Here is a 26,513-nt window from a genome sequence, read left to right on the forward strand (position 1 = left end):
TGAGCATATCAACAGGCCAAACAGTTTGTATCCAGTGAGGCTGGCTCAGAGAGGCTAACACAGCTCTTTGGCCCAAGCCTTGACCAGTGGCTTGTTTTGATAGTTTGTGAGAAGGCAGGCGACTGCAAAGAGCTGGTTTATAATGGTCAGAGGGATAATAGTGTCAAGTTCAGAGGACAATGTTAAAGCAAGTTTACAGGGTGGACAAACCATTCATTTAACAAAATTAAATTTTTTGAAGAACTGCTAACTCCATATTGGCTAAACATATCCCTTTCAACATCACATAACGTCATAATAACATTAAGCTGACTTGCTGGCTTCAGATACATTTTTATAACGAACTTGAGCTTATTTGTCTCTACTTTTTTACCTCACTTTATGGAACAACTTCCGTGACTATCCGGTTAACTTTAAAAAATGGATGACAAATTCAGGAAAGACACACGTTGCACCAAAATGATATCATGTGGGCTGATTACACTGAAAAAACATTTTCATGTAAGTAACCCCCGTGACAACACCAAAATGTGATATTTCAGGTGTGTATTGTACATTCTAACGGACTTTTGAACTGTTTAACTTTCACTGTCTTTATCAGAGCGTAGCTCAACCTCCACACATATACGACGCAGTCCTGCCACCTGCTGGTCTTTAATCTAATGAAAATATTGCACTTATTCTCTCTGGGGATATACCCAAACCGCTCTAGTGCAATAACTGTGTGCCGTTTGTTGTGTTTAAAATTAAAGAAATTCGGCGTTTTCTATGACGGTGAAGCGGCGGTTGGACAGTGTACGGCAAGTTAATGTACCTGGAGAATGATGAAAGAGAATGATACTCTTGATAATGTCGTAGGAACACCCTGACGCTCTGAATAAATTATATTTTGGTTGAAGGCTCTCAACAAACACTATTCCCTTCTGAAGTGTAAAACGATTTTGACATGCCAGAGTCGTCAAGGCTAAAAGACTATGTTTGGAGGATGCGGGCATCGATCCCGCTACCTCTCGCATGCTAAGCGAGCGCTCTACCATTTGAGCTAATCCCCCGTACTGTCTACTACTGAGTCACAAATCCATCTTGTTTTCAAACTTTTAATGATCCAAGCTGATTGTTTTAATTGTATCAACATCTCCTAAGAACGTATTACTTCTGCAAATGTTAGGCGCAACAAATACACGTATTGAACGAAACATAGTTTTACTGAAAATACACATGCTTGCAAATGCGTTTTCAAACTGAATTTTATAGCGCTGTCTTCAAAGCATTCACTGCTATTAATTACGTTGTGATGAAGGTTACACGAATAAAGTGTTAATACCAAAACATAAAGTTCAGTAGTTGACTATATGAGAACTGGAGAGTGGACTGGAGGGACTCGAACCCGCGTGTCATGGGTGGTAACATGCTCATGACACTGACCTGCAAACCAAAGGTGTTTGACTCATGTTCATAATTATTTCTGGCATCAAAGTTACTAGTTTGTCTCCGTCTTATCTTTACGTAGAATTTCGTGTAGACCACATATAATCCCTGACTAGGTTAAACTCGGTCTGTAATTCACACATGCAGCCCTTGAAAGCTTTCATTTTAACTGCCTATCTACACACATAAAAACATAAATGCATCGCTAAAAGTAAACCACAACCATTTATTTCACAACTGTTTATTTATTCAAAACTCAGAAGATGAGTGTTCTGTGGATGTTTACATGGTCAATGAATGCAACTTCCAGAGCAGACAACAGCCAGTTTGCAAAGTAAAAAAAGCTGGGGAAGGACAAGGAGACTTCCTCTGTTTAACTGGATGCTTACGTGACCAACTGGTCACAAATCTCTTTACTCTGACTTCCTTCCAAACTACAACTCATACACCCTGGGAACCGTTTACCGCAAATGAAAAGTGTTTGTAGGGAGAACATGACAAAAACAAGTCATGTGATTATGGGTCTGTATCAATCCAGTGTCCAGGCTCCCTTATATTTATAATAACACATTAGAACTGCTACAATCTATAACCATGTTGTCAGTCTGCTGGTGGTTTTCCACCTCTAAATTTTATACTCGTAGGCGTCTGCATGTTGGCCTAAAAGATACGACGGTAAATAACCAGGATCGTGCGACATCAGACAAAATCTCCACACAAAATACATTTACAAAATATCACTCATTCACAGTCAATGTGTAACATTCTCATGCTCAGATATGTTGCTGATCAATAATGAATAATCGCAGAGCACTGATCATACGCCTTGACTCATTGCACCAAAGAATTTCCTTTCAGCGTTTCTACATGCCATGAACCCACCATAACGCAAACTAAAAACTTGAATCTGACTCTGAAATAACACGTGGCCTCAGCTTTCAATTCATGTACAGTAGGTTTTGCACCAATTTTGCTACAGAAAGTTAATCTTAATGAAATATAAGTTAAATAAATAAGAAATCACTATTAAAAAGTCACTTTTGTTACAGTTTTAGTAGCTCTGGGAGTGACCTGATGGCACATTGTTGTTCAGTGCTCTTATAGAAGTATCACAGCGCACAAAAGGCAAATAAATAACTCCAGAACGAGCAAAGACATTGTTCTCTCAGTAACAAAATGTCGGTAATATTTACAGACTTAAAATTCACTATTTGCCATAACAACCTCCATGCCAGGCTTGGCTCAAATTTCTGCGTTACTCATGCTGAAATAACTGGGAGATATTGTACGTTACTGTTATTGTTACTGTGTAAGTGGAGGCAGGGAGGAGCAGCGACCGATGATGAAGTGAAGTCGTGTATAGACGGCCAGAGGGAGGATGGGGGGAGGTTACGAACAGATATACATATGAGAAAGAAAGGAAAAGACCGACGGAGAGGAGGGATAATGGTGGGTATTTATAGAGCGTGCAGAGAGTAGAAAACAAATGAGGGCTAAAAGAAAATGAGAGGGAAGATGGAGATGTTTAAGGGGGAGGGGCATGAAGGGTTCAGTATTCATCCTGGTCCAGGTGAGCTTGTTCATCCAGTTCCTCATCCTCCGGAGGCGCAAAGCCTTCCTGAAAAACAAAAATAAAACATCTTTATAAGATATAATTTTCCGGGTCAAGGAAGAAATCCAAAGAGATACATGATGTCGTCCTTGTAGAGAGCCTCTGTACCATTTGCTTCTGTAAGTCAATGCAATCAAAGCCCCTTTCCCACTGGTAAATAAACCCTGGCTCTTTTGCTTAGTGGGAAAGGTTACAATCGGCATTCAGACCCGGGTCAAATTACTCCGCAGAAGACCCGGCTGCGATCGGCAATTATGGGAACACCAAACCCGGGGCGACGTGCTAATCTCCGCCCCCTTTCCAGCGTGATGCTGAGGCAAATTCCACCCGTTCCCACCCAAGCAGCACTGTGACATCGTTACGAATTTGTCAGCAACGATGTTGATAAACAGACTGACTGAGTAATAGATACAATAAAGACCTAACCACGGTAACATCGTCACTGGCCTCCGTGCTGCTTCCCAAAGAGTATAATGCAAGTCTTCCCGAGTCTGAAAAACCTGCGTCAACACGCTACTTTTGGTGGCAAAGGGGTATATAATTGAGCATGTGTGCTCTGAATGAAACACATGATTACCTGGGACATACTAACTTTAAGCATCAATTTATTTGTTTGCATATAACAAACTACAGTTGCCATTACAAGCAGTGCACCAGAGTACCTCAACCATCATAACTTGGCTGCGCAAAAGCAACTTTTATTGGGCCGTTAATCAATCAATTACATTACGTTTGTATTCATATAGCGCCAAACAACCATAAAAGTTATTTAATAGACTGTACTCTTTGTTATATTATTTACAGAGACCCATTATTAATCCACTAATGAGCAGGCACTTGGCATCAGTAGCAAGGAAAAAGAGCAGAACCAGACTCATTGGTGGACAGCCATCTGCCGCAGCCGGATGGGTCGAGAAGCTACTTAAACTAAACTAACTTACTGCCCAGTTGTCATACTTTTAAAGCACAAACACAGATTTTAAAAACATAATGTTCCTGCTTCAACTAATGCTATCAATAATAAAACAAGAGATGACTATTTTCCATTGATTGTCTCCTACACAGGCTCTGCATCATCAGATTTTATGCTCATGATTTTCTCCTGGGAAATTTTTGTGTTTTTTTTCTATTGTAATTTACTCTGAGTAAAGCACAAGCAGATTGTGATGATTGTTGATCGTGGTTAGGTACCTCTGTTGCGTAGAGAATGTCGATTATCTTGCTGAGGACGGGGTTGTTTTCACTCTCGTGTTCCTGGCAGATGAGCTCAATGTCCCGTAGTTTGCTGAAGTAGAAGTCTCTCTCCTTCTCTAGTCCGTCCACGGTCAACTTCAACTCCATCAACTAAGAAAGGAAAGAAACAGCGTTAATGAGAGGAAATAAAAAGTGGAAGGCAAAACTATAAACTAGCTGCCTTTTGCTCTGAACGTGAGGTAAAGCTCTCCTTGTTCTCTGTGAAATTCTACCTGTTGATTTAGCTCCATGATCTCAGCGTCACTGCCCCCGTTTCTAGACAAAGACGGGTTCTTCCTCAGAGCTGGAGTGTTGTGTTGGACCCGCTGTGGTGTTGGCATGTTTTTGGGAACTGTTGGAGACGTCCTCTGTGGTCCTGGAGGTGATCAGAGATGTTAATTGTTTTCATTACAAAAGATTCACTGCACTTATGTTGGCTTTGTAGCAATTGTGGCGATGGATATAGCACATTATAGAGAGCTGATTTTAAAACTGATATAAAAGACACAAAAATGTGTTGACAGATTTTAAAAAGCCAAATTCAGAATCAACTTTAAAAAGGCTGAACTTCACACATTTGGGTCAAACACTTAAGGAAAAAGCGTCCTGCCAAGCCTCTATAAGTGCTTCAGCAGAGGTGTTTCAGATAAACTCAAAGATAAAACATGCATTACTAGAGTTTTAAAATAAATGCCATCATCGCCCTTTTATAACCACACTGCTTACAGTGACAAAGTCACGAAGCAGTCTTACGACACTACAAGTCAAATTAGATTTTTGCCATGATTTTCAAGCAGGAAGCTCTCACACAAACAAAGCAAGGCTGGTCAAGCTGACATTACTATTGTTAGTACAATCAGACAAAGGCCCTGTTTACACCTGGTATTAACATGCGTCCTGGGTGATGGGATCAAAAGTGAACAGCTCTAAGGAAAGGTGCGAAAACAGCCAAGTTCGCATTGAGATCCAATCTCTCAGACAACACGGAGATGTTTATATATGGCAACAGCAAATTAGCGTGTTGACAGGTTTTTCAGACCTGGGAAACCCATTAATAATTGCCGATTGTCTCTTTTCCCATTGCCAGTGAAGTTGACTGCAGAGTCATCTGACCTGGGTCTGAATTACGATTGTAACCTTTCCCACTAAGCCAAAAAAGCTGTGTGTTAGCGGGTGTTAGTGGGTTTTTTGACCAGTGGGAAAGGGGCTAAAGTCTCTGTAACTAGGGCAACAATCAATTTGATTGACAGATCACTCCCCTCTCATTACTGCATAATTTAATACTTCTCCCATGTTTTGTGAAACACTTTTGGTGTTATTATTTTTCATGTCATTCCAAGCATGTGAATCGATTTTCATGCAATAAGAGTGGGCTGTGAATGAAACGGTAACCAGTAGCCTCATGTACTGATTCAATAAGGGACAGTGCATTTTGTTATTCAATACAGGGCGATTCTGTGCAGGGACGAGGAAAGAGGGCGGGACAGCTGCTGGACACCGGCGAGAGATGCGAACCAAGACCATCATCGTGGATAATTAAGGTATAGACGTTTCAAAATCTATCTGTGTGTTTGTAACTGTAAACAGAGGCTCCAGTATGTCGTGTAATTCAAACACTTCAATGACAAACAGCATAACACTACAGTAACATTAGGGGATCAAACAAAGTCTTACTTTCACTTTCTGTCCATATTCACCCGATCGCTCTCGCTAGCTCTTCCAAATCAGCGTTTCCTCTTTGTCTCTCTCTCTGCTGCGAGTCTGCTTCACATTTCTTATCGCTTAATGTGTTAAATAAAGAAAATGATGCACGTGTTTCTATGCATATAAAGTGGGTAAGTGAGATCCAATCACAAGTGTTCAATGGAGACCCAGATCTGTCCACTTGTGATTGGATCACCTGGGACGCATGTTAATACCAGGTGTGAACAGGACCGTACTCTCTTGTTGATCGGTCCAGCTTTCAGAGAGAGATGGAGCTGAGGCAGTGTTGCATCAGCTGCTTGATGCAGGACACTGTAGAAAAATATTTCTGTAGGTCTACTAGCACCACTGATCACAATCAATCAGAATTGGGAAAGCATTTACAGTTGGGGTTGCATGTTGTGGCTTTCCAACCCCACTGATGCTGCATCACACTATTCACAGTGGTGATTCCCACAGTCCCACCAGTGACTCGCTCGCACCTACACAGTGTCGTGTTGCTTGTGAATGCTGGGCAGTGAGATGGGTCTAAGAGGACAGCGGTCATTCTTGTGAATCGTGCTGCTCACACCACTTGCTAGCAGGGAGCGCTTTCGAGCCATCCAAAGCTCAGGAAGGCCGTGCAGCAAAGGCAGAACTGTTTGGTTTACCTGTGTTTCTCTTTGGTCTGTGGATAAAGTGATCACCTGGGTTGGGGGCGGGGGCCACGTCCTGCCCCTGTCTGGCTAGTAAAGGGTCGTACTCTTTCCCGTCGTAGTTGGCGTCGAAGAACTTCTTGAACCACTGTACGAATTCAAAGTTGTCCTGGAACTTCCCCTTTACAAGCTTTTCTACGGGAATTATCTGGAGGAGGGAGACAGGAGATGCTTGAATACAACACCCTGCTATCACATATTGAGGGTAGGGAAATGACACAATAATTAAATACATGATAAAATGATAAAAGCATTCTGACTTTGTCGACACTCATCCTTTTGAAAGCCGCTTGAAGAACTTTGAAGTTGTGTATAAATTCATGCTCCAGCTTGGCTTGAAATTTGACCTTCTTCAGAAGGATACAACCCGGAAACAACATGTCCATGAACTGGCAATACGCCGCTCCTGAAAAACACAAAACAAAACGCGCTTTGTATTTGCTGACATCATAATTGAACGTTATTTGATTCAAAGCTTCGGCCTTACCTGAACAGAGCTGTTCGATCTTCGTGTAGGTGAGATGCAAAGAGTCGTTGACCCATGCCAGCATGTCATGTCTGCTGAGGTTGTCAATGGACACCGATGTGGCGTACACATTCACTGCCATCACCTTCCTGGAAAGAAAACAGCAGAAGAATATTTTAGTCAAATTTTAAATGGTTGAAGTTAGTTAAAAAAACAACCAACCTGATCACTTTAAACTGATTACTTCCTCTGTCTTAAACTGGCTATTCTGTATATATAGATAGACACTGATTGCTCTTATCATGTAATCAATGTGAACCTCCTCCTCCTTCTTTTAAGATAACCCAACCTGTCTGCCATGTCCTCCTCTGCCCTGTCCACTGATCCTCCGCATAATCCAACCTACGTGACTTCTAGGACTTTAAAAAATGCACAACTTATTTAGGCCTGCAACTTACTGTTACAGTTACAGTCATTGTTGATTCATCTGCAGATTATTTTTTAAATTAATCTAAAAAAACAAAAAAAAAGAACATAAATCAATGTTTTCAAATAACCTGCTCTCTGCTCAATCTATGGCTGCAGTGGAGTGGTAAACCATGATGTTCACTTGATCATCCAGGTTACTAAATTATATCATACATTTAAAATAATTACATAATCTTACGGTATTAGACGTCATATTTTGAGACATTATAATTTTGCATTTGCTCAACTAAACCTTGATTTTTTTTATTAGTTTCAGGGCCATTTCATCATATAATATAACTGGCATACTTTCTGAGATAGTTATTGAACTATGAAACTCCAATCCACGGTCAAAAACGCAGAAATCGCCACTTTAGTATCACGTTAGAAACAGAAAAGCATAAAACAAGGGCTGGTCTGGTGTTTCACTGCAAGGCTTAAACAATTAATAAAATATCAAAATGTTTGGTGATTAATTTTGTTTACTGTTATGCAGATTTAAGGACAGATTGTTTCGGCTCAAGACTTAATCATGGACCTTCTTTATTGGACTGATTCCAATGAAGTATTTTGATCTAATTGTTCTGGATCTCTGATAAAGGATGGACTATAGTATAACATGTAACATCCTGTCTAACGTGTTACAGATATTTGTCAGTGTGTTGTTATTGCCATTTTCCAAATTGCAATTGAGTTCTTTTACATATGTCCTAAAAATATAATAATTGGAGCTGTTGTTTTTAATGTCTTCTCATATTAGAGATCATTGGACTGGGTTAGAAACCATAGCAGATTTCACCCTGTGAGACCCCTGTTCTTTGGAAGTACTCTTGCCTTTTGACTGTAAACACAGCGCCTGAGGAGCATCTTTAGTTTCAGTTTTAATCTACAGATGTGTTGTGAGCGTAATCCTCCCCACTAGATTACACAGAAATACCCTGATGTTTGTGAGCAGCTTTACACATCTGGCAGCTCCAGCCTTGTCTGTGCTCACTTTGCTTGCCTGGCTAATACCTTCCAGCAGTGTCATGGCACAAAATGAGGCCTGTGACACCTTGACATCCCCTGCAGTAAAAAAAAATGCACATTGACACAATAAACTGTGAAATGATGGTTATAAGGTCAGGCATGGCTCTGTGTGTGAGTTTGACAGCTGGAGAGAAAATATAGTGTATATCACCACATGTTACGGTATTAATGACTGATTTATAGCGATGTTAGCAGTGATTTCAGGCATTAACACTGATAAGATTGGGAATGCACCTTCAGCAGCAGCGTGCATTACACCAGCCTGCTCCCACGGGGCTTGGCTAGCCTACAATTACATGATTAAAACTTACAACCAAATAACCAGCAATAAAACCGTCAATAAGGCCAAACCCATGCACGTAAAGCTGCATAACAGGCACAGACCTTGCAGTGGGTGTGCATTCTATTAATATGGATTATTGTATCGAAATCGGCGCATGAAAGAGAAGTCAATCTACTCTCCAGGCCTGTGAGAAAGCTGCCACAATGACTGCAGCAAAATCAGCGCAGAACCCCCCGAAGTCTGGCATGGATAAATGGGCGGGGGTCTGGCATTTCAAGCCCGAACGGAGAACAATAAATGTGGCCGTTTGCTTTTGGTTAAAAAGCCGCAACGCTGGTGCTGCTCTCCTCTAGCGGCCCCCTCTGCAGGCCTCCCAGAATACCTCAGGACTGTCAGTGCACGGGAAATTAAAGCCTTCGCTGCATGGGAATAAAACGCAAACACGCACAAAACGACAGATAAAGAAGAGAGAGCGGGTCTTCCTGCGGTCATACTCACTGTATTCAGGTGTGTCTGTGTTGTTATCACGCTGGCTGTTTTCCCTCTGTCAATGCCCGTTGCTGCTGTCGACGTTGTGAGACCCTGCGCGCGGTGCAGTGCTTGGTAACGGGCCGCCCTGTCTGGGGCTGCAACAATCCAGCTTCCACCGCGCATGCGCCCGACTCCATGCTGTTAAAGGTTCATTATAAATAGGACTTTGGCCTGTTCCAGCTAAGAGACACATGATGTGTCTGGTTGGGATTTTAGGCCTGCTATTGACTGAGGTTTTAGTGAGGTCAGGCCACACAAAAATGCCTTATGTTAGTGTTTTATTTGTTGCTGGATAACAAATGTCAACAGTTGTGCTGGAAGAAGTTTCTAGATCTGTGCTTAAACACAAGTTTGAGCTGAAGCAAACTGTTATTTATATTATTGATGGATCTGGCAATACTTTTCTTTAATAAGAGATCAACTATTAGTTTAAATTGTCAAAGACAGATTCAAAATCCATCAACCTATTATCATTTCTGAAAGCTGAAAGTGATGTTTTCAAATTATGTCCGTTCAAGAGACCAAGTTATTTAGTTTATAATAATACACTGCAGAAAATCTTCATATAAGACAAGCTTAAACTTTCAAATAGGGATAGTTTTGGCCTTTAAAGTAACACTAAAATGAAACAATTATCATTATTGTTGCCTATAGTATTCTATAGTAGTATTCTATATGCAACTATGTAGCCTGAATAATCAATTTAAAGTTTTTTGCCCTATAACAATGTCAAAATGGTCTATTACAAGTAATTATCCTGCATCCAAAATTAAGTGAACGTACAGAGGTGTGCAAGAAATTATCCCAAGTAATATATTATTATAAGATAAGATATGATTTCGATCAAAAATTTGGTTGTTGCAACAGCACAAAGACAAGTAACAAAAAGGCAAATACAAATCAAAATAAAATAAGAGGTATATACAACTGGTATACAAAAGTGACATAAGTGACATGGTATAGAATAAAGTGACACATATGGGTAATAGCAGCAACATTTAGCAGGTTGAAATAGTACAGTATAAATAAGGTGCAATATAAAAAGGGTCAAATAAATACAGTATGTTATATTACAGTATGCATATGTATATAATGTAGTATGATATGGAATATTAAGTCAATAACAGTGTATGTTACAGCAGCAAAAACAGAATATCAGATGTAATAAGGTGTACAGAATGTACAGTATAATATGAACACATATATAGATAGTAGAATATAATACTATATAATATACTAGTAGTTTAATTGTAGTTTAGTCCAATGATTCCCAACCTATTAGGGTTGAGCCCCCTCATAAGAGCCACATGATAAAACTATGAGGTTTTGAGATCAGAATATGGGTAAGAAAAAATCACAAAGAAGGCACTGCTACAATTTGAATAAATGTTTTGTATTTATATTTTTTTCTTGGGTAAAATGTGAAAAGGATTTTAACATTAAAACACGAAACTTCTGCATCTTTGGATGTTCAGAGGGATAATCAGTTACGGGTGGCACTGCTATAAACTTAACACACTATTAGTTAGAAGTCATTAGCCATAAAAGTTGTAGTTGGAAACTACAGGTTTGAAAGTAACTATCTACAGCTGACAAATAAATAGAGTGAAGTAGAAAGTACTTATAGTAAATCTTTTCCACTGAAACATCGTGAAGTACAAGTTGAAAAATTGAACTACTAAAGTCAGGTTCAGTGAAGGGCTGTTCTTACGTAAATGTTCTTTCCTCCACCGTTCAGGAATGAGGCACAGGATTCAGCCGGAGATTTCATTGTGGTTTATTTGCACTCAAATCATGTGATAAAAAGCTGCAAGACGAAATAAGAGATAAAAGGAATTCAATGTGTTCAGCACCAGAGTACATTTGGGAGGGAGGGAGAGAAAACAAGCTTCACTGGAGCTTCGAAAGATAAAACAGTGAAATCTGTCTAACAAAAACAAACAGTGATGATGTAGGACTTTTACTGCAGCAGGACGATCTGCTTAACAGTCTTAACATGGTACAAATCTTGTGTGCACATGGCAGCATTGACAAAAATAAAACAAAACTATTAAAACAATTACTCACAAGACTAATTCAGTAACTAAAAACAGACGTTAAATATACAGTAGTAGTGTCAGTGCTTTGCTCCAAATGCTAAAGAGGATCACTTCACCTTCTCCGTATGCTTCACAGTGGTGTTTTACATTGAGGGAACATTTTAAGCTACATTAAAGCAGTAAAAAGTGCCCTCTCGACAGCGATCAACATGTCGTGATCAGTCCCGGCAGTATGAGACGGTGTGTTTGTGGGTTTCTTGTGTTCTCAGGTGAGAAAAAGGCAGTTTGGGTGAGACTTTTTGCTGTCTGTGGAAAATGGATACGATCACAAAAGTATGCTGCGCAACAGGAGCAACATTAGTGCTAATAAAAGTAGAGCTAACTATGCTACCATGCACGGTACACACAGCATAGGTTCATTCACATTTGGTGGGGGTGGAACAGAAGTCTATTCTGCTATAAGGCTGTAAACATGATCTGAAATGCTAATCTGACAACTACAGAACACAGACCTTATTCTTATGAGGAAATAATTCTAACACAGTAGCATCAACAGAAAACAGCACAAATAATGCGATATAAAAAATAAATAAACAAACAGATATAAAAGGTTAGCTTGCATTAAGATATCTTCAATTGGTCAATTACTTTGTTTTTAACTGACATTAATGTCATGTGACTCCCTTGTAATAATTAATTACATTTCATGGCTCGCAGTAGAAAGACATTTGTGATATTTGTGACATTAAATCATGTAAAAAGGCATCTAAATAGTACATGATACAAGTGCAAAATCGTATTTTACAGTGAGGTAACACAATCGCATCATAAAAACCATTACTCACCTTCACGCTCCTAAAACTATTCATAAGATATTTCCCCTTACGTAATCCAACAGCCAACGTTATTCATCGGCAACTCATATTCTAATTGCTGCTTATATTTGGTTAACACTTGACTGAATTTTTGTAGCTATAACAGTCCATACTGATCCATATTCAAATATTATTACGGCAACGTGATACAGTTTCATGTTTTACAATCTTAATATTAACTGTGCTGATTTCAAAATAAAAGCATGACTTCATTACCCCACACACATTCTACGCTCTCAGAAACAAAAACAAGTCATCGTCTTGCTCGGGCCGTGCGTTTCCCCCTCAGGTGTCATTCTTCAGCTTCAGGTTATGGCCGTCTGATTGGTTACCAGATCCCGCTGGATCTCCCTCCAGGGGGAGCGAGGATGCGGGCCGAGGATCTCTTTGGAATGTTGTCATCGATCTGGGCACCTGGAGCGGCAGGGAGCGTGATCATGTGTTTACTAGCGTGCACTGTTTTCTTATGGTATTTTAAAGGGTTTTCTAAACAGCTTATATTTCAGTTTCTGGTGGATATACGCAATTTATTCTGGTTCAGATGAGGCTCAAACCATTTCTATTTACTGGCAAGTATTTGGGTTTACAGTCCATCTTTATGGCACAGAAATAAGCCGTAAAGAATCCCCAAAAATGGTTCCTTAATGGCTTAAAAGTGTCGGGGTTAAAGTGTTGACTGTAAACCACAACATTCCTAGTTGCTCGGAACTTTGCTGCATCTCTTTCCCTGTCTTTCCCCTCATTTCCTGTCTGCTCTCATGTCAAATTAAAACATAAAAATGTCCAAAACACTTTAAAAAGTGTGCTGAATAATATAAGTACATAAGTAATATAAAATATGACTGAAAAAGAGGTTGATATAAGCTGATTACACGTTGGTTTTAAAAGCAATAGTCTTTTCAAAATGCGGTAAATGTTTGACTCTGTCTTATTAAAAGCTTTTAATGCTGTGTAAACCAGTTTAATCCTCAACATTTCACCCCCCACAGACTGCATGGGATCAACAGGAAGCGCCAGAGCTCCTTTAAATCTCTGTAAATATGGCGCCCTCATCAGGCCAATTAGTGCATGTTTATAAAGTTGGAAAAGGCAGAGACAAAATACAGCGAAGTTTCACAAGCAGTACTCCAGTTAGCAGTGTAAAGAAAAATACCTGCATTTTTAACACAGCCTCTGATGTCTGAATAATTGTGTTGATTCTTACCAGACAGGCTGAAGCTGGACTCGTGGAGGTCCCTCTGGCCACCGTGCCGGGTGCAGGGGCGCGTCGGAGTGTCCAGATCTGAACATCCAACGTCCCTCTTTCCTGAGTTGGCCACTGCAACTACTTCACCCGTGTAGGGCTCCCGTTCAACAGCTTTCACAGCCTGCGACTGAGAGGTCAGCACACACATGTATTACACATACATATTCAGATAGCTGGACATGTTATGCTTAAAACGGGTTCAAAACAGTTTTATACTCACTTGGAAATGTGAGTTTAAAATAATGTCTATTACAAAATGTGCAACAGTAAGGCAGAAGTGAAGTTGGGTAAGTAACAGAGGGGTTACTGTTAGTAGACATCTACTCTCAATACAAGCAAAGTTACACCCACTGTTGTATAAAAACAGAAGAACATACGACGGCAAATTTGTTCTTTGTTTCGTGCAAGGCAGCAACTCTGGCAAGACAGCAAGAAGAGAGAGCTTCTGCTGATCCGAGGGGAAGAAGAAATAAGGCGACAGGTTTGTATTTACTAACCCGGTTTCCGGCGCGTTTGTGACGCAGCAGAAAAGAGACTGTAAGGAGTATGCTTCACTGGCAATGGGAAAAGACACAATCAGCATTTATTAGCCAGTCTTCCTGGGTCTGAAAAATCTGCGTCAACATCAATTTTGGTGGGAAAGGGGTTTTAGTAACATAACGTCACTTGTAACAAACTGTAACTACAGATGTCCGTGATTGATTGATTAATCACGGATTAGTCTTTAAAATTCCCCAAATCATCTCAGTTTTTCTTCAAATTCCTTCCAAACCTTAAACGCTCTTTGTTTAAATGATCAAATACTGCAAAATTTTGCAAATGTTTGACATTTTGCTCACCAAATAAAATAAATGGAAATTGATTTAGTTTCATCTTCTAATTAATCTAATTAAGCTCTAATGTTGACAGTCAATCCACTGTGATTTTAACAAGCACGTTTCTGTCTGATACCTTTTCCCTCTGCACCATCTTCTTGTAAAGATAATCCGGGAAGGTTCTCAGAGGGCAAAACTTTCCCGAGCCCTCGGCACACGTGAACATGCCGTTTTCATAGACCAGGCGGCCGCGGCTGATGGTAACCAGGGGTACGCCATGGCAGCGCAAACCTTCGTACAGGTTTACGTCACCTCCCTGGACCTGGTTATCCACAGAAATGGTCCTGCAAGACAGAGGTGGAGAGAGAACTTGACCCAGTTATATCAGACAAAAAGCTAATCAGCTTCAGAGACTGGAGATAAAAGCTTCTGCGAGACAAGCCGGTCGATGAATGGAGGGATCGGGTTTCATACTTTGATCCCTCTGGGTCCCAGACGACTACATCAGCATCTGCTCCGGGGATGATCCTCCCTTTCCTGGGGTAGAGGTTGTAGATCTTGGCTGCGTTTGAGCTTGTGACTGCTACAAAGCGATTCTCATCCATCTTTCCTCCAATCTGTGAACCAAAACACGGATAAAGTATGTTTGTAACCCTGATTTAAAACACATATTCAGACTGCTACAACAGGAGAAGCTTTCTTTATTTAGCTCTGCTGTTTAAGAAAAATAAAAAGTTTAAATCGATAACCAGCAAACCCAAACAGATGCTCTATTTGTGGATGTTTATTGGCAGCCAGACAGGAACAAAAGAGCTACACATACCACTCCTTTCTCCCAGATGACGCTCATGCGATCCTGAATGCCTGGAAGCCCATGGGGGATCTTTGTGAAGTCATCCTTGCCCATGGCTCTCTGTTTGATGGTGAACGGGCGGTGGTCGGAGGCCACAACATTCAAAGTATCACTGCAGCGGAAAGGAGCAAGATTAAGGATCACAAGACTTAACCAGAAACATCAGTTTACAGTTGATTCCTTGGTGTTTTCCTCACTTTCCCAGAAGGCTCATGAGGAAGTTGGGAGTGTTGGGGTCCAGGCGGAGAGGAGGCACGGTGACGTGGGCAGCAGCGTGGGCCCAGTCCTGATGGTAGTATTGCATGCCGTTCAGCACAGAGTGGGCCGTGGTTGTTTCACCGTGGACCACCTTACCTGTGGACAGACAGAAAAAAAAGGATGCACACTGGATCACATGATGGTAAAAAGAGTGTTGTCAGAAAAGGTATTAAGATAGCATGAGGTTACAAGATTAAAGGAGCAATTCGCCCCTGTAAAAAGCCACTGTCAGTCAAAGCTGGTGTTCTCTGTAATCGCTAGAAGCAATAATATTTGAAGTTGGCGCCATAGCTGTGGAGAAAGTTGTACAAGCAGCTTGTGGTTTCGCCCATTCTACATTCCTACAACACCCAGCATGCATTGTGTCCCTCCCTCTGAAAGGAACGGCCCAGCAATAGACGCTGGAGTGAAATACTTCTGTTTCACTGTAGGCGATGGCTCAGAGCGGTACAGAATCCAAAATACGACGAGAACATACCAGTGGATCGTCTAAAAAATCTTCAGGTCTGCAGTCTACATTTCAAACCTGACGATTTTGAACGAGACATGACATCAGAGGCGGGCGTCCTAGATTGAGGAAGTGTAGTTTAGCGAGCTCCCTGGCCTCCGCTAGATGATACATTTTACGTAGTCTGGTGGAGGTTTTCCAGGGCCCATTGGAGAAGCAGATAGCATCCTCCAAAGGCACAGAGCGAAATTGCAGTTTTTAACTCCCCATAATAGTATGATAGGAATGAGGTTGAAAATCGGCGAACTGGCCCTTTAAGACTTCAAGCCAAATCAAGCATTTGTCAGCAGTCTGTTTGGCCTTTTTAGATTTTACAAATCAAATGCAAAAAAATATATTTTTTTTATACTAATAGAAGCAATTATTTTATAAATGCAGGCATCGCATTTTTACATTTTTTGTTTTTTACCCACATGATAATGGTAATTGTAACAGAAATAAGCCTTACCCTGCATCTTAGTTGTAGCCAAGACATCTCCTGCAGCCATACTGGACACGTTGACCAAATAGATCGGGCAGTGGGCCTAACAGAAAACACACACACAAAATCACAGTCAGTTACACAGTTAAACAGCTTTTATTGCCACGATTATAGACAGTATTTGTTTGGTGGAGATCTCACTCACCCTGTTGGCGATGGTTATTGCCCTGTGGGTCGCCTCTGCTTCCAACTGTAAAGAAACAAAAAGACTGTGAGGAATCATGGTGAGAATGAGGGACTGGACTCACCTAATTACACAAATGAGATTAATTCTCTTGACAAGAGTCTTAATTGGACGGTATTTAAGGGGGCACCAGGATAATCCTGACTTTCTTACCTCTTCAGGCCTGCTGATTTCAATACCCTCTGGGCCACTGATGCCCAGATCCAGTGCCTCTTTTGCACCCTGGGAAGAGGCAAGACAATGCAATAAATAATATGTACAACTAATCAATACAAAATATATAAAGACATAAATATGAATGAGAAGGTAGTGAAACCTCTGCCACCAGCTCCCCGTTCTCGCAATGGACTCTCGCGATCGCTCCGATGTCCTTACAGTGCTGCAGCGCCTGGAAGAGCTCGCTGTCCCTCAGCATGAACATGTCCTTATAGGCCATGAACATCTGGAAGGAGTTCACTCCCTGCTCTCTAACCAGCCTCTCCATCTCAAGACGCACCTGCAGGAAGGGAAAGTGTGAATGAGCTCTAGCATTTCTTAGTCTGAACCTTGTACAGAGAGTAATTTATGGATGAGCGAAGGAAAAAATAATTTGTTTATTTGTGTTTTGTGTTTTATTTGGTGGATTTTTTTCCTTTATTATTGTGGATAAGTCTAAAATATCTATTTTAAACCAAATCATCATCAACTCATTCCTTATGGCAGTATTTTGAACTGGTGTTTTAACAATTATTATTAAAAAAACACTGAAAAAGAGAAGGAAAACATCCCTCCCAGCCTCAATTAACCAGAATGCAACACTGCTACATGATATTTCTATATGAAGTTACTTCAAATTTGTCCTGGCATTAAAATAAATCTCTTTCTCCATGATGAAACAAGTAGCTGAAAGGAATGTGTAAACATCTACTGTAGTCCCTGGAGGCTGTCATACAGCATTCTGGGAATTGTAGGCAGACAAAACAGGCAGCTCTTAGCTTTAACAGTTTCCTACTAAATGTAATTTTTTTTCCCATGATGATATGAGGAGAAATATGATATGTGGAGGAGAAGCTCAGTGTTGGAGTACCTTGGGTCCCCACCAAGTCACTCCCACGTGCAAGGCGTAGTCACAGCAGGACTTGGAGTCCGCCGAGCTGCGGCACGTCTCGTAGGCTTCCAGCAAAGACTCGTTCTTCTCCGGCAGGACGTGTCCGATCACCATTGTTGTACCGCCGGCTAGAGCAGCCTGGAAGAAACACAAACAATAGCTTTCAAGTAACTTTAAACGTAGGATGTAATTGTGCTCGTAAATTTCTTTTGTTTTTTTGGGATGTACTTTGTGGTGGAGGTGAATTGTAATAAGCATTCCTTTAATTAACTGAAACTCAAATTAAACCCACATTGATTTATTAAACCCATAAATACTGAAGGATCTTTAATCTACTAATCAACGCAGCTCCATCTCCAATAAAAGGGAAAGCTTCAATTGCACTTAATGCTTATGGTCATGGTTGTTTGCAGACGACCGCTGAGGGGCATATAAATCCTTCAGTCGTTAAAGCACAGGATGGACTGCTTTCAACAATATTATCAAGGATCATTTAAAGCAATAACTTTCATTTCTTTACTGTATCAGCAAATTTAATCCTCCAAAAATAGATTTAGGCGTTTTAAACTGCCTCTACATGAAATATAAATAATCCTAACACACGAGGACAGAGCGTGTTTTGTGTGTAAGTGCATGCTTCACTGAGCATCTGTCAGCTGACCCTAGAGAGTGGAGGAGTGTGTGATGGGAGGGGAGCACGAGGGGGGGCGTGGGTCTGAGAACCATTGTCTCCACGCACAATGGCGAGAGTGAAAAGGCTTTGCAGCAGTCTTTGCAGCAGCCCACCGGTATCCATGGCAACAGATACTGATCTGCATTTGTCTCAGGGAGGGCGGGGAGGAGGGAGGGGCGAGGAGAGCGAACAGGGGAGAATAGTGTCTGTCACCAGCGTCTACCGTCTTTACTGTTCCTTAAAACAACAGAAAAAAAGCTGAGCAGCCGTCATCTCTCAGCCTCCATCGCCTCATAGTGCTACATAGTGATGCGTCACCATGGTGCCCTGAGGCAGAGTGGGGTATCCCGCTCTTATCAGCAGCCATGATGACTCCAGTGTGTACACTTGCTGGCAGTCTCGCCAGCAGCAAAGTGCCAAATCATCTTTGTGTTACGCTGGTGAAACACAGTCTCTGCAACCTTGTAAAAAAAACACATACATCTGCCAAGTAGGGCTGCAGCTAAAAATTACTTCCATTATCTACTGATTACTATAAAAAGATATAGTTCAGAAAAACTGAGCGGATCACACGTCGCGTCTAGGTTGCGCTTGTGTTAGCTGCAGCTTGCTCTTACAGTAAATGCATCTTTGCTGTTTTTTAAGCTCATTGTCATTCAGCTGATGATCTTTTTATGATCATCACTTGCAATTTTGAAGCAGGATCAGTCTTTCAATGTCTTGTTTTGTCCAACCAACAGTCAAATACTTGAATATATAAACGTTTAACAATCACAGAAAAGTTAGAAAGCCAGAGAATCTTAATAATTGAGAAGCTGAAACAAAATAACGTTGGATACTTTTGCTTAGAAAATGCTACATTTTTGAACGGAAGTGGTCTAAATACCCAGGAGATCTCCTCCCCACTTAGTACTGGGTGTTGCTTCACTGGACCAAAGGAGATATAATCGGCAAAGGAGTGGATGGACGAAGTGGCTAAGATTTCCTCCTATGAAAGACTGTGTTATAAGCTGATGGATAGGCAAGATATATACATGAAAATATGCAGCTCTTTTCTTACGGCAACTTGATGTGCTGAGGAGTTTCACCCTCTCCAATTACTGTACAACATTCAAAGATTTTTATATAATGTGATGTACTGAGACATGTACTATTTAGGTGGTATAGTTCATATCATATGGTGCACTCAGTTCGCATATGCTGCATAGAATGTATACTTTATATAATGATCGACATCTGTCATATTCCCTTTGTCCTTGTTTCCTGTCCTAGGTGTAGTTGGTTTTGGTGGATGATATATTATGAAGGCTATGTATGTATGTTTTTTTTCCTGTTCAAAAACATTAAAAAACATTTGCTCACTTACAAGTTTAATAATCAACTTATTGCTGGAGCTCTACCTAAAAGACGGACGTCCCAGCTTTAGGAAACTCTGGTGTAACTACTTCCAAGCAATACAGCCTTAGACGTCAAACTATCACCATCAGCCTACTTTAAACAAGTTTGCCGTTTACATTCAATTATTCCATTTCAAGGCTTTATATTTAATAGTTCTCACTGTTGCAGTTGAAGTGTTTTCAATATGTTCTAATTTTAGCATTTTACCAAACAGCAAAGTCGTTGTGTCTGCAGTAAGACGCCATATTTGATGCCAAAATATCAAGGAAGCTGTTTCATGTCATTGGAACCAGACTAAAGGAGCATCTCTGACACCTTGGTTAAAATTAGCCTCAGTGCAAAGCTTTCATCTGCCTCTGTCTGACAGAAAAAAACAACACATTTGTGATCAAAGTTAGAGAGCGATGTAAGAGATTGGAGTTAAATTTAGCACAAAAACTGCACTCAATCGTTTGAGTCTGGATCTTAATCTGCAGAAACATTGTTCATATTTCATGCTTCGATTGAAAAACATGCTGGTGCTTTTTCCAACAATTAGGACACATCCAGTTGCCCTACTTCCTGTCCTAACTCTTTCTTGTTTTCCGTTACCTTGGTGCCGCTGTAGAAGTCGTCTGCCGTGGTGGCGTTCATGAAGCTCTCCTCCAGGTGCACGCTGGTGTCGATGCCCCCGGGGAGGACCAGCTTTCCGGAGGCGTCTATCACTTTGGCTCCACCGGGGATCATCATCTCCTTCCCCACCTGCTGGATGATGCCGTTCTCGATGTAGACGTCGGCCTCCTGGGTGCAGTCATCGTTCACCACCTTGCCGCCCTTTATCAGGATCCGCACATTCGCTGAGCTGGAAGACATGGCTATCGCTCTGTAGGCAAGAGAAAGGGGAAAAAATGTAAATGTCAAATGTCACTAAACTACAATAAGAGCAAGAAAATTCACAGCTACAGGAAAAACTTTAACAGTACCTCATCTTTGAAATAATGTATCGAGTCTAGCAGAGGCAAGAATCAGGGCTGCTGCTCTGTGGTCAGTCTGTCAGGCTGTGACTGACATCAGCTACAAGCGTGAGTAGGCTGTGTCAGTCACCGCCTGAGACCTGACGTCCCGCTGGACAGTGATGCAGCGGTAAATAAAGAGAAGCTGAGTCCAGTTGTGGATCACAATGGGGCAGACAGGGGTCAATAAGGCCATTATTTTGAAAGGACTAAAGCAGCATAAAGATAATTATAATGGTGCTCACTCGACGTGAAGCTATTTAGTGGCTGAATAATAGAAAGTACGTTTTTTTTCTTCTACAACATACCAGTCAAATTAATCTGCTCTCCCAGCTGGAAATGTTTTGTTCTAAGAACATTCTGGTTGTGTTTTGATCTTTTAATAGCCGGAGAACGTTCTCTGAAAACATTTTCAGAAAGTCGTAGTGAGAATGTTCAAATCACATTTCAGGAACGTTTTATAAATCACGTCCTGATAGTTCAGCCCGTACTAACATCCTGAAAAGATCCTAAGAATGTTGCAGTAAGCATGTGCTACCTTTGTGTTTATGTAACATTGAGCACATGTTTTATAAAAGGCGTTCTGACATCAGAGGCCTCAATAACATCCTGAAAATATCTTCAAAATGTCGCAGTTAAAACGTTTTGTCTTAGTTTTTTAACGTTACAAAAACTTTATTTGAAATTATCTTAAAACGTTCTTTGAATATTAGATGAAAACGTTTTCTTTCGAACGTAATTAGTACATGTAGGTAATGTTAGCCAATGTTATGGGAACGTTCCCTGCTAGCTGGGCTACTTCTATACTACAGTAGGGGTCAGTACCCCACAGAGAGTTGAAAGATAAATCTCAGAGGTTGCCAAACAATTACTCAGGTAGGTCATAAAAATAGTAGTAAAACAAAAACATCTACAGCACAAAATCAAACTTTATGCTTGAATTTTTTTTCTAAACCCGGCAGACATACTAGCCTTACCAATATGAGATTTTTGAGACTGATACTTACACCAATCTTGGGGGGTACAATTACTAATATGGTAGCTGATATAGTCCATTTTTGTTCTCAAATAAAAACAGACATGGATTGTGCAATGAGTCAACAGTGGTACTCAGAGGGCTGCTCTCTAAAACAAATACCTTCAGTATATTAAATAATATTCAACATTACTGAACAACGACTTTAAGTGCAGTCCACCGTCTGTCCGGGTATGATGCTCTACTACATGTGCTGTGGACAATGCTGGGAGTGTTGTAAACTGTGCAGTTGGAGCACGCTCTGTTGTACAAACTACATGATGACATCATTTTTAGATCACCCCCACACATTGTTTTATGCATGATATGTATCATCGGTAAGATGATATTGGTCAACTGATACAAACCTATCTCTTGTATGCCTTTAACATATAATATTATTGAGATAAAACAAGGTAACAAGGTAAAATAACTGTTGATGTAGAATTGCTCACAACTCATAGACAAGCATCTTATGATGTGGGTTACAGTAGATCTGACTTTGTACTTAAGGATTTATTCAGGCAACTTGGAAGTATAATAAAAAATGTATAATAGTGGGTTTGATATAGTGTGATAACATTTTTTATTTAAAAGATTAAAACATTTTTTTAAATAATAAGAAATAAACTGTATTTTCTTCCAAGCGGTGTTGACATTTAAAGAACATTCACAGCTTCATTTTGTGATTAATCAAGTGCAGAATAGAATAACTCCATTTCAATTAGAAAAAGTACATCCAGTCTTGTTTAGGTCCAAATGTTGTAATGGTGTTGGGCTATGTTGCAGTCTCAAGACCTCAGCAGTTCTACTCTTCAGGTCACAACCAAATAGATTGCTCTACTTTACTGTGCCCACTGTACTCTGATCTACTTTTCACAAAAAACACAGCCAAGATAAAGCAAAATATTATATTAACTCCTATCAAGTGTTGAATAAAATGGATAAGATTACGATCAGTGATTATCTATCCATCAATAACAAAGACACAATCCCCAAAATCTGCCTCCTCCCTTTTCCACCACTGTATTAATGATGTGATGTGTGTGTGTGTGAGTGAGTGAGGGAGTGAGAGTGTGCCCATCCTGCGTGCTTGCGTGTGTGCAGGCAGCGTACGTATGAGGGTGCGGCAACTTTACTGCATGGCGTGGACTCCTTCACACATCCAGATCTGACGGATGGTAATGTGGTGGATGGCTTCTGCCCAAATGTAGATGCACTGATGCTATCGGGCTACAAGTTAGAAGGAACACACTCGCATAGTATTTCCTCTGTTCCCTAATTTCTCAAGGCAGCTACAGGCTATAATAAAGTTATTACATTTGACTTGTATTATAGGCCTATTGCTCTGCAGGCAATATGGAAGTTGACGCCGGTTAGTTGGAAATAAACAGGTGAGCTTATGATACTTGTTTTAAGACTCGCTGGTGTTTTAGCAAGCAGACAACATAAATCGATATGTAATGCAATATGCAACAACAGTTCAATCACGTGTTTTAGATTGTAAAACTATAGGCCGGCATGCTAGGTTGATCATATGCCTTTTAAAATTTATATAGCCTAGGCTCTTTAATGTGTAAAAACCTGTTAAATCCTTGCAACATAAAAAATGTAATTTCAAGTATATGCCAATGAAACAGAATAATTATCCAGGCAAATATTATAATTTGCAGCGAAAGTGTGATCGCTATAAAATGATGACACTTTTACTTGTGCGACTTGACACAAAGAAACCGGTCTCCATCCGGCATGATCGGTTGCACAGCTTTCATTAGCGACCTAGAAACCGCCTTCCCAACTCTCAGCCCCTCCTATCCCTCATCCACATTAAGGAGCAGCCTGCGATCTAACCCTGTATACTGACATTATAATCATACACCTGCTCTACGGCCAGGTTAAGTGTTATAGTTGTACTTCAGGGTGTGTACATTATAGATCCTAGAAAGGTGGCAGGACCAGCAGGCAGGGCAGACACCCAGACGTGCAGCCAGGGGGCATGATAGAAACAAAGTCTCTAGGCTCCAACAGAGCATTTCCCCGGAGACAGCCAATAACTAGTCAGAATAAAGCTGAAGATGTGGAGCACGTACCTCCTCTATGGGCCTGCTGCTGCTGCTCCACGCGGCTCTCTGCTTACTTTCTGGCAGGAACTGAACGCAACACAATCCGTGTGGACGGCACTTCCCAAGGAGATAGCTACACACACCAGATGGATGCCTTCCTGGCCGGTCCGGGACCAGCAGACCGCAGCATCATCGCTGTCAAGTCAGCAGGGAGAAGCAAAAATGACTTCCGGTAATGGCTTTCAAAATAAAATCCCAATTCCTCTTAAAGACGTAGTGTGGCCAATATTTAAAGTTTGAAAGTCATTTTTCAAAACCATATACACTCTATATGAATTGTTGAACAAATTAAAGTTGGATAAACGATCATTTAGTTTTAGAATTAGTTTTCTAAGCTTAAACTACCAGTTTCAAATATTTTTAAACTTACCCTGAAAAACCCGAGCCTCCCCTAAGCCTGTCATTTTTGTTTTAAAAAAATTATAATGTAATAAAAAGTATCGTACGTACATACAGAGACACCAAACTGTCTCTTATAATAAAATACCTTTAATCATTTTCTTGTTTAGGTAATGACGTTCCAGTAATGTGGGCGATGACAATTGACCGTTGACGTGCGAATTTATTGTTGCGTCGTATCATTAAATGTCTGTTTGCATTGCAGTATAACGTTCATATGCTGAAGTTTGACTAACAGTTTCTAGTCAAGCTGTTATAACAAGTTTCGGATAAATTCAGTAAAAATAATTGTGTGTAAAGCTAGTGAGCCGATTGAGCTGAGGCCGAGTTACTTCTGGACAGTGGCTAATGTCGGTGGCAACGAGTCACAAACTGCAAATTCCAGTAAAGTCAGTAATAAGGTGGCGGAGGAATTCGTTAAGCAAAACACGGAGGTTAATGAGGAGGAAGAAGAAGAGGAGGACTGTCTGAGCGAGCTACATTAATTCTGTAAGTTAGGATCCTGAGCTACTTCTGTCTTGTTCTGTGTGCCTCGTGCTAACGCTAGCTACAGCTCGAGGCCAATGCTAGCTAGCAGTAACTTGTTGCTGTTACCATTGTAATGTTAAATGATCTTACGTTCCATCACCAACTCGAGACAGTGCTACAGTGTTTTTGTAAAATGATACCTCACCTACTAAACGTTATTGTGTCACTTTTGAATTGTTCATACCCAATAGCATGCAAATGTACTATGACGAGCCTCCTATTTACAAAGTACCTCCAGCAATTATAAGCAGTTAACATAGATACATACTTGGCTTAATTTGATCAACTTATATATTTCCAACTATAATTGTGGCTGAACTTTAACCTAACTTGAGCTTGACTGAGGAATGACAGCCTTGCATTGGCATCAATGAGCTCATGTTAAACCCGGGACACATTCTCAGGCTTTAATTTTGTAGGCAAATTGTCTGTCTTCCGGTACGGTTCCATCTTTTCGTGGTGAAGTCGATGCAGATCGCAGCATCCAGGCCGTGCGACGGTGTGAATCTCCAATCAGTAGCGCTGAGAGAAGGCTTGGCCGCCTAAACAACCAATTACTGTGGACTTGGGGCGTGTCCAATCAGAGGAGGCTGTACCACTATCAGAGGGAGAGGGTGACATAAAGATAACGGCACAGTGAGGTTAATTAAGATTACTATAATATATTTTGATCGTTATGATAATTTATTTAATGGTCTAGTTTAATAGAATCTTTCAAATGCCCTATTTTGCATGACCCGGCCTTGTTCATTAACAATGATTGTAAAAAGAAATATACAACTCATAAATAATATGAGAATATGGGATAATGGGGAAATGTTAAGTACCAGCCCATAAACTCTGTCTGATAGATGGCTTAATGAAAGCTTTCTCATGGCAGCATGTTAAAATCTTCTCACAGACGAGCTGCAGGGAAACACCCTTATTTTAAGTCTCTAGGTGGTACCAGGTGTCAAGACGTTGAGCCACAAATCCCCTGCTGGAGGGCATGATGGCATGGAGACTGGAGCTGAATATCAATATCCACATCTCATCTATCAGCCCCCTGACAATTAGAAATTCAAACGTAGTCAAGTAAATATTAATCATGATTAGACGTAGGCTATCCAATATTCTAATTATAAGACCATGTGTCAGTGGAAAGCATGCTTTTCCAGAGTGTTCTTATTGTGTATGGGTTTTACTCCCTAAAATACCTTCTTCATTGTGTCATAACTACACGATTTGTCATAAATGTGAGACAGTGATAATTAATTCAGAATTAGTTTCTCATAAAAATGAAAATTATTCTGTGTAATTATCTCTGAATAACTTTAATAGAGCAGAGCCATCCTTAATGTTTTTGTTGTTGTTATAATTTGATTTTTTTAATCAAAAAATTACTATAAAATACACAATTTTGAGAAAGTATCAGATAACATATTTACAAAAAACTTTAATTGTACTACATTTCATATTGCATATTTAATATTATGAGAGAAATTACTGTGATTAGGAGCCAGATTCCCAGGGGCTTTTTTGTAAAAGGTTGTGTAAATTGTGTTTTATATGTATAAAAAAGGAGGAGATGGCAGATTTTTTTTGCACAAA

The 26,513-nt window shown here is 40.4% G+C and overlaps 2 protein-coding genes and 1 non-coding gene across 5 annotated transcripts; all 3 read right to left on the reverse strand.

The window, feature by feature from the left end:
- Positions 1-979: 979 nt before the first annotated feature.
- trnaa-agc (transfer RNA alanine (anticodon AGC)) lies at positions 980-1,052 on the reverse strand. The gene has a single exon. It is a non-coding gene; the product is annotated as a tRNA-Ala (tRNA).
- A 601-nt stretch (positions 1,053-1,653) lies between these two features.
- On the reverse strand, positions 1,654-9,521 carry mapre3a (microtubule-associated protein, RP/EB family, member 3a). 2 transcript variants are annotated; one of them, XM_069662334.1, is made up of 7 exons: positions 9,417-9,521; positions 7,160-7,287; positions 6,933-7,078; positions 6,628-6,820; positions 4,507-4,649; positions 4,232-4,384; positions 1,654-3,046 (listed from the first exon to the last, which is right to left on the reverse strand). In XM_069662334.1, the coding sequence occupies exons 2-7, from the start codon at positions 7,278-7,280 to the stop codon at positions 2,978-2,980; spliced, it is 825 nt and encodes a 274-aa protein (XP_069518435.1). In that variant the 5' UTR covers positions 7,281-7,287; positions 9,417-9,521; the 3' UTR covers positions 1,654-2,977. The 2 variants fall into 2 exon arrangements, with proteins under 2 accessions (XP_069518435.1, XP_069518436.1); XM_069662335.1 differs by having other exon boundaries at positions 6,664-6,820; positions 9,417-9,520.
- A 1,695-nt stretch (positions 9,522-11,216) lies between these two features.
- On the reverse strand, positions 11,217-24,023 carry dpysl5a (dihydropyrimidinase like 5a). 2 transcript variants are annotated; one of them, XM_069661281.1, is made up of 13 exons: positions 23,964-24,023; positions 20,458-20,728; positions 17,775-17,933; positions 17,025-17,204; positions 16,862-16,930; positions 16,670-16,714; positions 16,492-16,567; positions 15,475-15,631; positions 15,248-15,389; positions 14,899-15,041; positions 14,561-14,768; positions 13,568-13,736; positions 11,217-12,777 (listed from the first exon to the last, which is right to left on the reverse strand). In XM_069661281.1, exons 2-13 carry the CDS (start codon positions 20,716-20,718, stop codon positions 12,692-12,694), a joined length of 1,695 nt encoding a protein of 564 aa, XP_069517382.1. In that variant the 5' UTR covers positions 20,719-20,728; positions 23,964-24,023; the 3' UTR covers positions 11,217-12,691. The 2 variants fall into 2 exon arrangements, with proteins under 2 accessions (XP_069517382.1, XP_069517381.1); XM_069661280.1 differs by lacking the exon at positions 23,964-24,023 and adding an exon at positions 20,829-20,894.
- Between the last annotated feature and the right edge of the window lie 2,490 nt (positions 24,024-26,513).

The sequence above is a fragment of the Semicossyphus pulcher genome, unplaced genomic scaffold (genome assembly GCF_022749685.1).
Source record: "Semicossyphus pulcher isolate SPU_LCO1_2020_fin unplaced genomic scaffold, fSemPul1.0.p SCAF_14, whole genome shotgun sequence".
Classification (NCBI taxonomy): domain Eukaryota; kingdom Metazoa; phylum Chordata; class Actinopteri; order Labriformes; family Labridae; genus Semicossyphus; species Semicossyphus pulcher.